Source organism: Brachycentrus maculatus, unplaced genomic scaffold (assembly GCF_059751285.1).
Source record: "Brachycentrus maculatus isolate JH-2025_06_01 unplaced genomic scaffold, ASM5975128v1 h1tg000418l, whole genome shotgun sequence".
Classification (NCBI taxonomy): Eukaryota; Metazoa; Arthropoda; class Insecta; order Trichoptera; family Brachycentridae; genus Brachycentrus; species Brachycentrus maculatus.
Genome location: NW_028281166.1, coordinates 83,221 through 101,372, shown reverse-complemented (window position 1 = coordinate 101,372; position 18,152 = coordinate 83,221). Strand labels below are relative to the sequence as shown.

The 18,152-nt window shown below is 30.5% G+C and overlaps 1 protein-coding gene across 1 annotated transcript in view; it reads right to left on the bottom strand.

Moving 5' to 3' along the window:
* The window catches only part of GABA-B-R1 (gamma-aminobutyric acid type B receptor subunit 1), a 216,228-nt gene extending 201,002 nt beyond the window's left edge, over positions 1-15,226 (bottom strand). The window contains exon 1 of the mRNA XM_088271038.1: positions 15,185-15,226. Coding sequence (XP_088127164.1) covers positions 15,185-15,202 — 18 coding nt within the window. The 5' untranslated portion in view covers positions 15,203-15,226. The remainder of the gene's footprint in view (positions 1-15,184) is intronic.
* Between the last annotated feature and the right edge of the window lie 2,926 nt (positions 15,227-18,152).

The following is an 18,152-nucleotide window of genomic DNA, read 5'->3' as shown; positions in this document are numbered from 1 at the left end:
AGAAGAGGCAAAGAATGTTTGCAAAGACCGAGTGGTTTGGCGTTCGATTCTCTCTCGTTAGTTAGTTAGTTAGTTTACTATGCTAAAAAAACACATTTTTCAGAAATTTCAAAATGATTTTTCACTAAAATTGTTATAAAATAAGAGTTATAGAAATTATAAATTTATGAGATTCAAATAAAGTAATGTTTTTGTGGTTTATCTGAAAATTAAAAGGAATATTTTTCAGAATTATAATACAAAATCAGTCATTGTTTTAAAAATATGACAAACTACTATGTTATATTATTTTTGACATTTCATCAAAGATGAAGAAAAATATGGAAGTCTGGACATTTACGGGGCTGACGAACTCCAAAGGCTGGTTTCAGTGATCAATTTACACACGTGTAAAATTTCACCAATTCTATCTATTATTGACAACCACACTACTCAAATTCTTAGAAGTTCTATATATATATGAGCCAATTTTGTACTTGAATCACTAGAATTTCACTAGAGACATCTATTGGTGAGATGAAAAGAAGCTTTTTATTGAGCAGAAACTCTTTTATTATTATAGTTTGTGAGGTCCAAATCCTTGATTTTGTGAACAAGCGTTTGGACACACTCACAATGTTGTGAACTATGTTATATTGTTTGTTTAATTGGCTTCGACTATAAATAAATAATCCACTAAATTAATTTCTTTAGAGAAAGATATGTTGCTTTACATGGATTCAATTTAATACTGTATTCATTGTAAAAACATACTTTCTTCCACATTAAGTACCAATTATCTCCATAGAAATGTTGGCAATAATAATATAAACACAATCTGTATTTTTCCAGGATACGAACCGTAAATATAACATGTTTTCTTTGCTTTTGCTTAACCGGCTGAGTTTCATAATATTTATACAGCATAAAAATGCGAAGTTTCATCAAAATATTCCCATATCGCGTATAATTACATTTTCGCAGTAGGTACCTACGCGTTGTGTTTTAGAAAAAAATACATTAATATATTTTCTTAAATTTAATATAATTTTTAATAAAGATGAAATGTCAATAGCATTTTTATTTATTTCTTCAAATAATTTTAGGTATATCAAACAATAAAATTCATTTGTGTTATTAAAGCAAATGTATCACTAATAATAATGATTTTGAAGTTTTAGTGATTCAAGAACAATGTTTCAAAATTGGTTCATATATTTAGATTTTCCAAGAATTTGAGTGTGGTTGTCAATAATGGGTAGAATTGGTAAATGTTACACGTGTGTAAAGTAAATACTTAAACCAGCCTATGACGGTCGTCAGCCCCATAAATGCCCAGACTTCCATATTTTTCTTCATCTTTGATGAGATGTCAAAAAATATACGAAAAATAACGCCTATAATTGGAGATAATCCAGATTTGCGAACAAGTATTTGGACACACTCAAAATGTTGTAGATAAAATATGAACTTATTTTACGATTTAGCTGCGTGAATATAGAATCATTCACTTGTCATTGCATCGCTGAGCCAGTTTGAAAATTATAAAAAGCAATCATAACCATATCCGATCTATCATTTTTTTAACATCTCATCAAAGATGAGAAGAATATGGAAGTCTGGGCATTTACGGGGCTGACGACCGTCACAGGCTGGTTTAAGTGATCACTTTACACACGTGTAACGTTCACCAATTCTACCCATTATTAACCACACTACTCAAATTCTTGGAAGTTCTGTATATATGAACCAATTTAGAAACCTTGTTCTTGAATCACTAGAACTTCACTGGAGACATCTATTGGTGAGATGTAAAGAACTGATCTAGTACCATCACCAATTGTTTTACCAAACTTTTTCAACAAAAGTTACCAGGTTCTAAACGCTGATTATTTTTTGTGCTAAACATGTATCCATTAATGTGCTCACGTAGTAACAAGAGTTTAATATCATTTAGGACGTATAAAAATACGAAATTCCCCAACAAGAAAATACACGTCACGTAAATAGACTACGTTTCTGAAAATAAATAATAAAAACGTATTTCATCTCCGTTGGTCAAACGGAGAAAAGCAAACGTTATGGAGCGCCTGATATTTATTTAGCTAATATAAAGTTATCATGTCCTAAATAAAATACCAACCCCTGCTGTAATGGTAATCGTAAAGGGATGGTTGTTACCGGAAATCCAATTACATTAAAACGTCTCTTCCAACATTCTGATGTGGCGAAATATGGTAAAATACTTTATGTTTCATTTTCGTATTTACTTAAATGCAAAACATTTCGTTACCCTACCAAATATATGTTCAATGATCTGACGACTGTTATTAATTAGTATTGCTTCAATTAAACACATTAAATGTATATATATATATATATATATATATATATATATATATATATATATATATATATATATATATATATATATATATATATATATATATATATATATATCTATATATATATATATATATATATATATATATATATATATATATATATATATATATATATATATATATATATATATATATATATATATATATATATATATATATATATATATATATATATATATATATATATATATATATATATATATATATATATATATATATATATATATATATATATATATATATATATATATATATATATATTTATATATATATATATACATAAATATATATATATATATATATATATATATATATATATATATATATATATATATATATATATATATATATATATATATATATATATATATATATATATATATATATATATATATATATATATATATATATATATATATATATATATATATATATATATATATATATATATATATATATATATATATATATATATATATATATATATATAAATATATCTATATATATATAAATATATATATATATATATATAAATATATATATATATATATATATATATATATATATATATATATATATATATATATATATATATATATATATATATATATTTATATATATATATATATATATATATATATATATATATATATATATATATATATATATATATATATATATATAAATATATATATATATATAACATGTACCAGGGTTAGGGGAAGAATTATTTGTTCAGTATTTTAATAAATTATTCAAAGCTTTAAACTATCGCTTTATACAAGATATGGGCGACTTGGGATATTCAAATTCATACTTTTTCAGAGGGGAATAAAGAAATAAGGGTATTTACAGGGCTAACGACCTGTAATAATAATGAATTCAAATCTTGAAATCGTTTGTAAAACCGTTACATGAGTTATTATAGTTAGAACGTCATCCCTTGTAAAAAAGTTTTAGAAAAAAATTTGCTGGCCAATATTTTCTCAATAATATCATCGAAAGTTTTAAATTTGCCAATTTTAAATTTATTTTTACCCAAATAGCCTTTAATTTTACCAGTAATAAATTGATGATAAAATTTAAGAGACCACTCGAGTGAAATTACTGAAAATCCCGCATATAATTTAGGGTTGATATGCTAAATATTCCGTGCCATTCAAAGTTAGTTCAGTTAATATAAACATATCCAGATACTGTGCTCTGTACATAATATAACATACGTTATTATACATATATTCCTACGTCCGGCCCACGTGGTGTGAGGGTGTTGTGCTATATTACAATTCCAAACATTCGTGAGGATCGTGAAATGTGAACAGGGTGGCTTGATTAAGGGAGGAATGGACAGCGTGCATATTTATATGTGGTGCTCAGTACAGAAGAGAGCTATGTTTACTGTTTAAAAGAATTTTAAACTTAATTTTATAAAAGGATGCCTGTAATATTTTTACGGCATTAAGAGGGAATGCTATGTTAACATCATGAATTTTCACAAAATATTAAAGTGGTTTTGTATAAATTCACTTAAGGTATAAATATTTAAGGTAAAAAATTTGATAAGTATCACTAGTAAGTAAATGTTTTTGATTGATTACAATGTATTGGTTTTAACCTATTAGTCTACCAATGTTCATATATTCTGTACAAACATTTTTTTAAATGAAGTAACATGCCTCAAGTTTTAGACGCTCGTCAGGTAGTAACCTTAAACAGCACACAGAATGACTTTATCGTGTAATTTTGAATCTTAGGAACCAAGAATTTAAATAAATTTGCCTGAATTTTGAATAACATTTAGAAATTCAAAAAAAATGAGCTGCTATATCCCATAAATTTTGTTTAGATTAACGTTTAACTCCCTCGCTACCGTTCTGGAGGCTCGATTCCCGGGGAAGTCAAATAAATATTTTATGAATATTAAAGTGATTTTTTCACTTTGATATTTATCCAATATTACCCTGGACTAGTACCTGAAGCGGAGGGCTGATCATCTTTCCTTCACGTGTTAACGATCAAGAAAACACTGCGTTTATATGATGCAATGCCCTATGCACCATCGAATGCAGATAAGGGTTTAAAAAAACTAAATTTAGAAAATGCCGACTTGTTTCACTTTATATTTTAATATAACATCCTGCATATTGGTGAAATACAAAATACACACGACTCATCATTATAAAACATTTCTGTGGGAAGATGGGTGATACGCGGATTGCGGCAAATCAGGCGCAGGTCTGCTGAAAGGCTGTTCTGTAATCAACGTTAGACGCCCTGAATATGTAGCATGCACGTTTTTATGTACATGACCGCATTTTTAAATCCTGTTTCACCGTATCGCTTAGAATTATTGCGTAAAAAGAATGTGTAGAAGAAGGAAACTGTAATACGGTAGTAGGAATTTTAATTTTGTAACCTGCTGAAAATTCTTTTAAAACAGTGGTTCAGCAGCTTTTGAACTGAAATAAGCTTCAAATAAATATTTAATTTTTTCTTCTTTTAAAAAAAGTTCTATTGTATATTTTATAATTTTTATGGAATATCTGTTATCTGCTAGCTCTTTACCGCTCGATCATTTTTATGGCATATTTTTTTTCCATTTTTTCATCATAAACATCGCATTTATTGGACATTTTTATAAAATAAAACGATTTTTTTCGATGTTTAAATAAATTGCAATTAATTGCACAAATAAAAAACCCACTGTTATTTTGGTATTTTGGGGGTGAGTGGTGATAAAAGACGATGGTCGTGTTGAATAGGTATTTATTGGTCGAAAGGTGCTACACGAGGTGGTGCTGTGTAGCGATGACGTGGCTGCGTCGTAGGGGTGTTGTAGCGGCGTGGCAGCGTAGATGGATTGTCGGGCTGGCCGGAGTATCTTCGTGATGTTGACGAGGGTGCTAGACTGGAGATCGTAGCGAGGTCTTGATGCGGTGTTCTCGTGACGACGTCGGTAGACGGGTGTCGACTGTATGGTGGTACCGGCTACGTTCCCAGTGTAGGAGTGAGATGTCGATCGTCGTGGCCGCGTTACTGGTGGAGGAATGAGATAGTACTCGACGAGTTCCCGGTGGAGGAATGAGATATGGAGGCACGGGCTGTACCCATTTTATATCGTTTGGGAACTCTTTGTTCCTTTGTCTCGGTTGAGGATCAAAGTCCGTTGACATGTTAGTCAATACAAATCCAGGTAGTCTTTCACTGGAAGTGTGCACTTCTTTTGTTCCCGGTCACTGCCTCCTTTGTTCTACATAGTTGCAGTTTTTGGATTCTGAGAATTTACTATTGTTAGCGATTTTATCGACCGCTACAGTATTAACATGTCATATTGATATTGTTCAGAGCTACCCGAGACAAGAAGAATTACTCTCAAGTGATAGTCAACGTCGGGAGGCCTAACTTGGCATATAAAGAAGAAGAAGAAGATAGTATATTTCTTAAGTAAAAGAAACCATACAAATATGCACAAATTATGGAATTAAAAAAAAAAACATTCGTTTTAATTTTTAGTAAATATAATATGTTATAACGCAACTGGTTGCGTTTAAATGTTTTTTTCACATGAAATACAGAGGGTAAATATCTAGAAAATTTACGACGCAAAATGAATTATCATAGAATATGGTGGATCGGAAATAAAAAAAAATGCTTTATTCGTAACAACATGAAATTTGAAATGCTATTCAGAAAATATTTTTTAAATGATAATTTTTAAATTTATATATATTTTTTAAAAAAATGTTGCACTATTTTACACTAACTTTATTTTGGCATCAATAATATTTTCATTTTATTTTTTGACATCTCATCAAAGATGAAGAAGAATATGGAAGTCTGGGCATTTACGGGGCTGAAGACCGTCATAAGCTGGTTCACGTGATCACTTTACACACGTGTAACATTCACCAATTCTACCCATTATTGACAACCACACTATTCAAATTCTTGGAAGTTCTATAAATATGAACCAATTTTGAAACATTGTTCTTGAATCACTAGAACTTCACTAGAGACTTCTATTGGTGAGATGAAAAGAAAAAGTATTTGGACACACTCAAAATGTTGTCAATAATATTTTTCGATTATTGTAAATGATTTAAAGATTGCTTCTAAAATTCTAAGAAACCTTTAAATTGTAGATATTTTTCCAACCATAAATACATATTTTTAAACAGCTAATTCCTGCACAAACATGCCAGTTTTCGGGCAAATGTCATATTTATTCCTGCAGCATAATCTCAATTATCCTATGTTTACCCCCATCCCTTATTTCTCCACTTTCCAACACTTTAAACATTCCCTGGAAACACTACCCTACAATAACGAATTGCAAACAAGTCACATTCCAAGCGGGTGGCCCTCTTCCTCGCCTTAGGTGCGGCGGCTGGAGTGTGACAGTAATGAAATTCAAACAGCAACGCATCCTGAAGCATCGTTTTTTGAGTAAAATCACGTCAAATATATATCACAGTGCGGGAAAAACGTTTTATACAAACTTTCTTTTGGTACAATGATCTCTACTGAGGATTTTAAATGTTGTGTTTTAATACAATATGGTGAAAAGTAATAATGAAAATAATAATAATTTGGATAATTTGTACAGCGCCATTCTTGTAAAATACTACCTCAAGGGCGCTTATAAAGACAAAAGTACAGTAACTCAATATAAAAAATTTAAAAAAAAACATGTCAGCATAGGTCTTGATTACTCTAAGGCAGTGCTATGCAACCTTTTTTCATCTACGACATACTAAAAAACTTCCTAGAATTCCGCGGCACACTAAAAACCAACATATGGACCATCAAAAAATTATATCTAATAATTATTATGTATATTCTCCTTTTAAAATAGATACTATTATGAAATATAATTTGTCGCGTATTATATAAATTGCGTATTATGTGTTTGATATGAAATACATAGTGAAAAAATGTCAAATGTCAAATACGTTGAATTTGATCGCGGCACGCCAGTATGCCGCGGCACACAGGTTACGGAGCACTGCTCTAAGGTTTCATTTTTATGGTAAACCATTTTTTATATCAAATTTTATGTTCACCTCGGATATAAATCGTATAATACTTGCATTTGGTATGTTTATAGCTCGACTTTTCGAAATTGCTTATCTTGGCCTTAATTAAGCTTCAAATTAAAAAAAAAAATTACATCGCTTTAACCATATTATACTTTAAAAATGTATATATTTAAAGTTAAAGTTCTACGATTTCATGCGATTGTAACAAAAAAATATCAGTTAAAATAATATTTGTAAAATAATAAGCAAATAAATACCTTTACTTCCATATCAGCATAACAATGAACGGTTCTTCAATAATAATATAAATATGAATTAAAATATCGTGATACAAATCTCAAATATTTAGAGGCATTCAAAATATTATTGGTGGTTCATTTACTCGTAGAAATTTGAAAAAAATCATTTAAATATATAAACTATTTTATACAGTAGTTGGTAAAAAAACCTTTCTACATATGTTTTTCTCGTTTAACTAACGTGTTGGATGTCCAGATTTAATGCTGATAGGGTTTGAAAAATGGCATTTTTTTCTCTCATATTGTAAACTTATATTGTGAACTGTGGGAATATCATATTAGCTAAATGAGATAAATGCACAGTAACGTAAACACAGCATAGATGTAATGCAGTGTTCTATGCACCATTGCGTGTAGATAGGAAACAGGAATATAATTTTCACAACGGTAGTGCTTACACCAATAAAACCTTCCTTTTTAGTATTTTAATATTCCTATTTACATGAGAGTAGTATCATGGTGATGTTTATGGAAAGTCTTAAGCCGAGAATTTCAGACACGCCCCAGGGATAAGGTCTTAGTGTGACGTCATGGGGTAAGGTATTAAACTACAAAGGCATGTAACAGAGGAGACAGTTAGAAATAAAGAAAATTTAGTGCGGAGCTTTTTTTTATTGTGACTCAGTTTCACTAGTAAAAAAACATTTGAATTTTCGACGGAAAAATGTAATGTTAACTTTTATGCAAAAATTATAATTTATTTTCCCTCTTCTTTTCGTTATGAGTTAATTATATATAAACTTTCACCTTGTTTCTGCGCAAAGGTAGGTAGATAATAAAGTATAAGATCATAGTGTGGGGATGGAGAGATGGTAGTGTTTTAACTAACAATCTACCACGCCGCTTCCCCGCAGAGGTAGGCAGAGGGAAAAAACGCCACAAAACTCTGTCTTTCTAAACATTCGTTGACAAACCTAGGCAAGGGTCGTATTTAAATATAGTTTTTCGGATTATGCTTTTTTAGATTTAGATTTTTGTAAAGCTTTCCTATCATAAACTGATAAGGACGAAACTCGGTCACAGATCAAATAAAATAAAACTGGACTACCTTTTGTGAAGGATTTACCTGTCGATAAAAACATTTATAGTTTTCGAAACTAGTCGTTTGAAACGAAATCGTGGCTCAATTCATTGCCATAAGTGTTCAATTTTTAATAATCAAAAGTCACCCACATTCATTTAAGAAACCACGTTATCTGGGTCACAAACGGTAGAATTTTTATTCATTAAAAAAATGTGATTGCATAATTTTTCCTTCATTTATTTAAACCCTTATCCGCACCCTAATAGTGCATAGGACACTGCATCATATAAAAAAGTGTTATCCTGATCGTTAACACACGAAGGAAAGGTGATCAGCACTTTGCTTCAGATACCAGTGCAGGGTAATATTGAATAAATGTTAGAGTGAAAAAAATCACTAATATTTATTTGACCCACCCCTGGAAATCGAACCCAAAACCTCCGAAAAATAATAATTAAAAGCTTTAAAAAATTTCTTTCTTTCATTAAAGTTTTTCATTTTGATTTGTGCAATACGAAGACGAATAGCTTAGCTCTATTCAAACATTTTTTTCATTTATTCCAGTCAACTACCAAATGGCAACTATTCTTTACAATGCAAATGATCACCCCAATAACAAATTCCTTCCCCCAGCACACAGCAGCCTCCGCCCGTCACAGCCTGATTCAGGCTAACTCTCTACAGTTTCAATTCCAACTTTATTGCTCACCGACCATCCTCTGACTGCATCTGAGGCGACTGCAATTTGCATCTCCAATGCCAACTAGCCATTATTTTAAAGTATGCATGGTATTTATTTAATCAAGTATTTGAAGCACTGACTTTGTGATTCTCCATTTTATAATCAAATCACTTAATATCACTTTATTTCTCATTTATATTAAAACATAAAATAATATTAAAATAAATCGATTTCAAGAAAAACAGCTTCCTTATCAAGACCAATAATTGGTCTGTAGAAAGAAGGTTTTTTCTAGAGCCTTTAAAATTTAGATAAAATGTAGTAGTAGTACTAAAATAATATTTACTTTATTTTATAAAAAAGAGGTAAATAGTAAATATGAATATTTTTATTTATTTTAGTGGTCAGGTTAGGAGTCGTAATAATCGGCGAGTATGTATGAGGAGATGCATGAACGTGGAAGAGGCGAAGAATGTTTGCAAAGACAGAGTGGTGTGGCGTTCTATTCTCTCTGCCTACCCCTGCGGGGAAGTGGCGGGATGGTTAGTTAGTTTTTTTTTTTTTTTACTTCTAACCAAACTACAGAAGATGATCCTTCTTGTATCATATATCGGTAGTGTAAAGGCAAAGGGGTATCTCTAAAAATTTTCACTCTCTAAGTTTGTTCCACAAAATGTCTAAAATAGTGTATTCCATAATCTGGCAAAAAATAAAGCTGTAGTTGCAACACTTATTTAGTTTTCTTTCGATATGTACATATTAAAATACATAAAACAAATGAGTTATTTAATTTCACAAGTTTTTTTTGCTCTCCTGTAAAATTTGATCTGAGACAGATACACCCCTTTGCCTTTACACTACCGATATATGTATTGTTTTGTATTGTAAATATTTTACATAATATATTATTATTATTTCTAGTTCTACTTAGTTAACCTTATTTCGCTTTACAAAGGTGTTACCAAAATGTGCCCAAAAATCAGTTATCCGTGTTTAAACCAAAAATTACATTCATTAACAGCCGTACTTTTAAAAATGAAAAATTAACGATGGTTTTTGCAAGCTGAGAGTTTGATATTTGTTCGCAAACCCAGTTGTCGGAGCCATTATTAATACGTGTGGAATTTGCGCTAAACAAATAAAATTGGATACGCAGGGGTGGCCGTGTGACGTCACGGGGTGGCAGCCATGGTAACCGTTTCAAACACTCATCAGTTATTAATAATTGGGCCTGTATCAACTTTGTAATGAGCCCTTTTATCATTTGAACCGTATGGACATACCGGAAGATTTATCGATTCCATCTAGGAATCTAGGAAAATGGAAAAAATGAGACTAAATGAAATGAACAGTACTTAATACATTTTCAATTAACTCTGATTGTAACAGTAGTGTTCTTTAGTATATATTTTTATTGATGCGAAAAGGTATTCATTTTCTATATTTACCATCTATGAAATGAAACATTTAAACGGTAATTTATCTTATTTGTATATTAAAAGCATTTAAATATTAAATGTTAAATTCTGACACTGTTTTTTTAACATATAATTAATTGATTAAAATAGAGTTCTACCAATTAAATATATATCAAAAGCATTGTTAACTTTGTGGTATAGTAATATAACACTATCCTCATCATTCATCGTTCACTTTGTGACTACAGTCCCACTGTTTAAGTGGGACTACAGTCCCATTTAAAAATTCTACTTCATGACTACTGGTATCGGAATATCCATTCTATTATCAGGTCTATATTTAGGTTCTAAAATGTGGAAAAAAATAACTACGGAAAGAATGTCTAAATATGAGGTGAATGTATTTATTTATTGTTTTGGCATTTACTTTGTGGTAAGATATGTTACAATTATAAAGGAAACACTTGTTTTTATACCACTTGAGTTATTAATGACTACTAGTTTCAGAAGCTAAACTTCCATCGTCAGGTCTGAATAATAACATTATGAATTGATTACTTATTATTCAGAACTAACGATGGAAGTTTAGCTTCTGAAACTAGTAGTCATTAATAAACTCAAGTAGTAGTATAAAAACAAAACAAAAAGTTTTTCCTTAATCATTGTGGTGAATGTAGTTTAGAAGCAGAGGAAAACTTGAGTTATCGGTGAGTTTTTTAAATGTTTTTTTTAAATTTTTATTTCATAATTGAAACAGAATAATCGACGGAATAATAATTATACATGTAGAAGGCGAATTATGTTTTACAAATACAGACTGCGGCATTCTATTTTATTTGGGTACCTCCCCGGTAAAGCGGCGATAATGTGCATATGTTAGCGGTAGAAATTTTTCTATTCCACTTAAAAATAAATACTATACCAACTTGCTAATGTAAATTTTTTAATATGCCAGTAGAAATATGTCCATATATAGACATTTTACCGTTTGGATTGTAATAATGTTTCCATTTGATGGAAACTTCAATATTTGATTAGAATCAACGTCCGCTAAACTGGAAATTAACAAGGCTCTAAGTTAATATTTCAGAGGACACGTGACGTCACCGAGAGGGATAGCATTGCCCCGATGCGATGTGCGGGGGGGGGGTGAAGGGTGAAGGGTGAGGGGTGAATGAAAACCGGCATTGAATATGCATAGGCCCGTTGAATCGGAAATCATATGAAAAACTTTGTGACTCATTTAAATCCCATATCAGTTTTTGTATCAGCCATTATGCTCTACGAAATTCATGTAATTTTGTTGAATTAATAAATAATTAAACCATATCCGCTCCCTAAGTGGAGCATATGGAGTCCACAAACTGTCTCTTGGCTTTTTTTGTCAGCTGCCAGCTCCTTTGCATCCTCTCAAGTCAGATCCGCGTCCCAAAGTTCTGACGAGAACTGCCGACGAATTGTCAGCAGTGGTCGTCCTAGGCGGCGCGAACCTGATGATAAATTTATTTATTGATTTCCTGTTTCATTTTTAGAACTCAATTTTAATTGATGTATTAATTTGTAAATCAATAGTAGATTTTTTGAGTCTATTAAGTTGTATTTTATTGTTATAAAAACACAAAACAATTAATATTGTGACAATTGTTTCGCCTAGTTATGGCATTTTTAAACGAATGCCATAAAACTAGGCGAAACAATTATCACAAATTCTTAATGTGTTTTTTTAACAACAAAATATAACTTAGTAGACTCAAAAAATCTTTGTTTTATTTAACAATTAATACATAAATTAAAATGGAGTTCTACAAATTAAACACCAAATCGATAAATTAATTTATTTATTATATTATTTTTAATTTTTTATATGGAAGTCTGGGCATTTACGAGGCTGACAACCGTCATAGGCGGGTTTAAGTGATCACTTTACACACGTGTAACATTCACCAATTCTACCCATTATTGACAACCACACTACTCAAATTCTTGAAAGTTCTACATATATGAACCAATTTTCAAACATTGTTCTTGAATCACAATTGAGGATAATCCAGATTTGTGAACAAGTATTTGGAAACACTCAAAATGTTGTAAATTTATTTATTTTATTATTTCCAAATTCCACAAAGCAAATTTCGAATAAATCAATAAAAGGAGAATGTTGTTTAATGTTTTAAACGACAAGATTCCAAGTCCTATTTGATCATTTCCTGTAAGGACGGAAGGATTAAAGCCGACAATCTATGGATCCGGGTACGGACATTGGGAGGGGTTGAGGATTCACTATAATACTTGAGGCTGTAAGGCGGGGGATGAAAGAGATTGCCGAGGGATGAACGGTTTAGGTAAATGCGTGATTACAACACGTGACCATCACCAAGAGGAAGGATCAAATCAAATTTCAGCTAACGAATCATTTCCATCTGACCGGACGATATACCACACAGGTGTTCCGCAGGGTATCTAATTAGGACTCATGAAAATTTATGTTAATTATATAAATACTTCCATCCCTTCTTTAAATTTGTTTCAATTCAATCAAAATAATAAAACTTTACAAATTTAAAGCTTTATTTGTACAATCTAGCATTTGGCTGGCTTAAGCGATCACAATGACAGGTCATAAGCCCTGGGATGCACAGATTCAACATTTTTTCAAATAAAAGGAACGATAGATGTTTCATTTCAAGTTGAAACAACAATAATATAAAAAAATGTTATATAAACTATAACATAACATAAAATATAATTTTAAATGGGTTATTGTAAAATTTATGTTGTAAGTTTGTTGTAAAGATTGAATGATTCCTTCTATTGCGCTTATCGCAATCGAAAACTTGAGTCATAAATCGTCTAGACTCGCGTAGAGTTATTATCCACAACATAAACTCACCTTGGATATAAAAATCTACATATTATTAGGATAAATGATTTATAAAATATTTTTATGGAAGTTATTTTATTAAGAATTCAAATTATTAATGCTTTGAATAAAATGTAAATAAATAGCAGCAAGCTGGAATAAAGAGTTTAAAAAAAAAAAAAATTACGAGGGTAAGTAAACTAGCTAGTAAGTACTTTATTAAGCGAGTTGCTACATGTATGTTTTATTATATATATGAAATCGCAATAATTAAATGTAGCAATTTTCCTTGTGTAAACAAGAATCGGAATATGATAACATTTTTTAATGTTTTTAATGGCTTTAATGCAATTTCAGCAATCTAAATGTATTTATAAAATTAATGTCAAATATAACAAAATTCAATATTATCAATAATTATATTATAAAATCGCAATAAACTTCGTAGTTTAAATCGATTATTATCTAACTTCCGTTGACTGTGTTTAAGTTAGCTAATCTGGGTAGATGAGCTAGTGATCTGCATAATCAAATCAACTATAAATAGTTATAGAATAGACCAAGCACAAATATACAATTCGGAAATAGAACATACCGGATGTCAGGTAAGTGGAAATTTTTCCGAAATATGAGAACAGTTGACACCTTGTTCCACGATTCAAATTATTTCGTTGCTTATTGTAACCACAGACTGAGAAATTGATTTTTGACTGTCGCTAAAAAGTCAACAGAAATAATAAAAAATGACGATATCTATTAAAAAAGAGAAATATTTTTGTTTTTATTATTTACACAAATATTTCAATTTCATACCATTTCTGTGAGCCTAAGCGGCAAATTATTAAAAGTAGGTATCAAATTGTGGTAGAGTGAGTTCGAACCGAGAAACTCTGACTTAAGAGTTTTCTCAACAATAGGAAAAGTCATTATTTTTTTTTTGACCAATGACTGAGTTTTTTTATGACTATGAAGTTAGAAATTTAATATTATATCATCCTATAAGTATTCTTCTTCTTCTTCAAGTAACACAGTTAAACAAACATAAACACCTACACCTCCACATTCTTCTTCATCTTTGTTGAGATGTCAAAACAAATCATTCCTAAATGGACAAACCTAGATTTGTGAACGAATATTTGGAAACACTCACAAATATTGTATTTAAAAATTTCAACGATATTCCTTTCTATTTTCTTTGAGAATTGAATTTTTTTGTTTAAATTAAAATAAAAAACGCAAGCGGTGTCTAAAAAAATATATAAAAAAATTGAAGGTACGTTGATACACAAGTATCTATCTAAAATGAGTGACATAACCCATGGTGTTTTATTTTCATGGTTTTTTGTGTTAAAACTAATCATTTACGACGTTCATAGAATAGACCGAAGTCTCTACAAAAACTGCGATAAATTAAAAACTGTTTAAACAGTAATTGTATTATGACTACAATAATAATATAAATAAATAAAAGAACTTACCGATAGCGCAAATCTCATGTTCCCATTGATGTAGAAGCAATTATTCCTGTAACAATAATAATAAAACATCAGTACAAGTGAGAAATTTGTGGAAATCGCATTAAACAATATAAGTGTGTACTTTATTATTTATATGAAAAGTTTGTGTACTCTGTTCTCACGAAAAAAAAATCTTGATTAAAAATACAAATATAGACTATAAACTGCTAAAATAGCGTAAGTGACTGATGTCTAGTTTTCAGGAGACGCATATGAATTAGAGGTGAGTAAGATCCGGTTATTGGGAATATCCTTATTAGTGTATCTGTGATAAGTGATACCCGTTCAGTAATACCAGATCAATTAAACAAGGTTGAACGTGACCCGTTCAGTAAGATCAGATTAATTGAACTATTACAGGTTACTACTGAACAGCCCTCTTAATACCCAAACTTCCATATTCTTCGTCATCTATGTTAAGATATAAAATATCGAACAATGGAATAAATATGTGTATGTATGTGTGTGTGTGTTTGTGAGTTTGCTAGTAAAATAAATATAAATGTGAATACATCGTTGCGATTTTCCTTAGAGTATTTAAACATTACATTTCCCAACCTTTGCATATGTGGAGTTTGCATTAGTAAAATTCACATCTGTAGCACTCATTGTAATGTTCACGGTATATTTTTTACCGGAATTTCTTATAATGAAGTTATTTCAGTACCTGCCCAGTGATTCTCAATATATGTGATATTGTCTCCCAGTGTCGCTTGGGGGTCGATAGTATTGTTTGAGTAGCAACTTCATATTATTTTTTGACAAAAGATATATTTAAGCAGGATAAAAATTTACAACATTTTGAGTGTGTCCAAATACTTGTTCACAAAATCTGGATTATCTCCAATTACAGGAGTTATTTTCATATTATTTTTTGATATCTCATCAAAGATGAAGAAGAATATGGAAGTCTGGGCATTTACGGGGCTTACGACCGTCATAGGCTGGTTTAAGTGATCACTTTACACACGTGTAACATTCACCAATTCTACCCATTATTGACAACCACACTACTCAAATTCTTGGAAGTTCTATATATATGAACCGATTTAGAAACCTTGTTCATGAATCACTAGAACTTCACTAGAGACATCTATAATTGTCAATAATGGGTAGAATTGGTGAATGTTACACGTGTGTAAAGTGATCACTTAAACCAGCCTATGACGGTCGTAAGCCCCGTAAATGCCCAGACTTCCATATTCTTCTTCATCTTTGATGAGATATCAAAAAATAATAGGATAAAAATTTACAAATTTCGACGATTGAAGTTTTATTTTAATTTATTTTAATTTTATTAACTTTTTTTATAATATATATTTCTTGTGACTCGTAGTGAGGTACTATGCATTACTGACGATTTATTTACTTTTTTCAATAATTAAGAATAACGAATAATGCAACATGGAATAAAATAATATAAACAATATGAACTCCATAAATAAGCAAAGTGAAAATTTTCTAGGTACAGAGTAAATCAACAAAGAAAACATTGCAAGATACAGAATATTTTGGCTGTCTTTTATTTGGGATTCCACTTAAGCCGATCAATAAAAAAAAATTCATGATTTTTGAAAAACGGTAAAAAAATTCGCTCGATTAAAAAAATGTAAGGAGGGAAAAAAGTTATAGGAGGAATGAATTTTTTTTTATCATGAACCCTATCAACAAACGGGAAACCGAAAAATACGACCACTCCTGGAGGCAACTGATCCGAAAAGTTTGAGAACCTCTGCACTAACCTTTTGCAATGAATTACTCTAGGTTCTAAAAATGGTATTTCCAGTGTGTTTGTTAACAAAAGACCTACATTTAGTAGATAATACCCGAGACAAGGAACAATGGGCCTGTATTGTGTTGTGTACACTGTCATCCCGGCAGTGCGTCCTCCCGGGCCGAGCTCCGTACTCTGGAATACAAAGTCAAATGGAATACACGTGGGCTCCCTTGACTCTGACGCCACATTTGGATTGTTAAGTAAAATATCTAAAATAAGACAAGGTTTGTTGGATTGTATTCTACATTTATTTATGTATATGTTAATACGTGACGCGTTTCACAATGAAGCATTTGCTTTTTTTTAGTCAGTTTTGATAATGTCCTAAGAAGACGAAACGCGTCACGTATTAACATATACATAAATAAATGCAGAATTCAATCCAACAAACCTTATTTTATTTTGGATATATTACCCAACAATTCAATATGGAATTCTACCGACTGTCTGCAGTTAAAATAAATAAGTCACATTTGGATTTTTTTGTAATAACGGAAATTCAGTTATCAATATTGATCAGTTATTTTTTATTTATTTATTTTTTACAAAATTTTGAGTGTGTCCATATACTTGTTCACAAATCTGGATTATCTCCAATTAGGAGGTATTCTACACATTACTTTTCTTATAGGTAGAATTGGTGAATGTTACATGTGTAAAGTGATCACTTAAACCAGTCTATGACGGTCGTTAGCTCTATAAATGCCCAGACTTCATCCATAATAATATCCATACTAATCATCAAATGACAAATACTAAGATATCCACATTTATATAAAAATAAACTCTTTAAAACGATTAAAACAAATTAATGAAGCGAATGTAGTTGGAAACAAGAGCAGAAGAAAACCGAGAAAAAAATGTCATGGTCAGGTATGTGAAATATGATGAAATGTGATGTGGATACTTGAAAGTGGTCAAGTTAGTAGTCGAAATAATCGACGGGTATGTATGAGAAGATGCATGAATGTAGAAGAAGCGAAGAGAGGCTGCAAAGACAGAGTGATGTGGCGTTCTATTATCTCTGTCTATCCTTACGGAGAAGCATCATGATGGTAAGTAAGTTAGTTATAAACTCTTCATTAAACCTACGTTAAGTTATTGATAGAAGTTATTTAAATGACAAAATCATATTTAAAACAACCCTTTTAA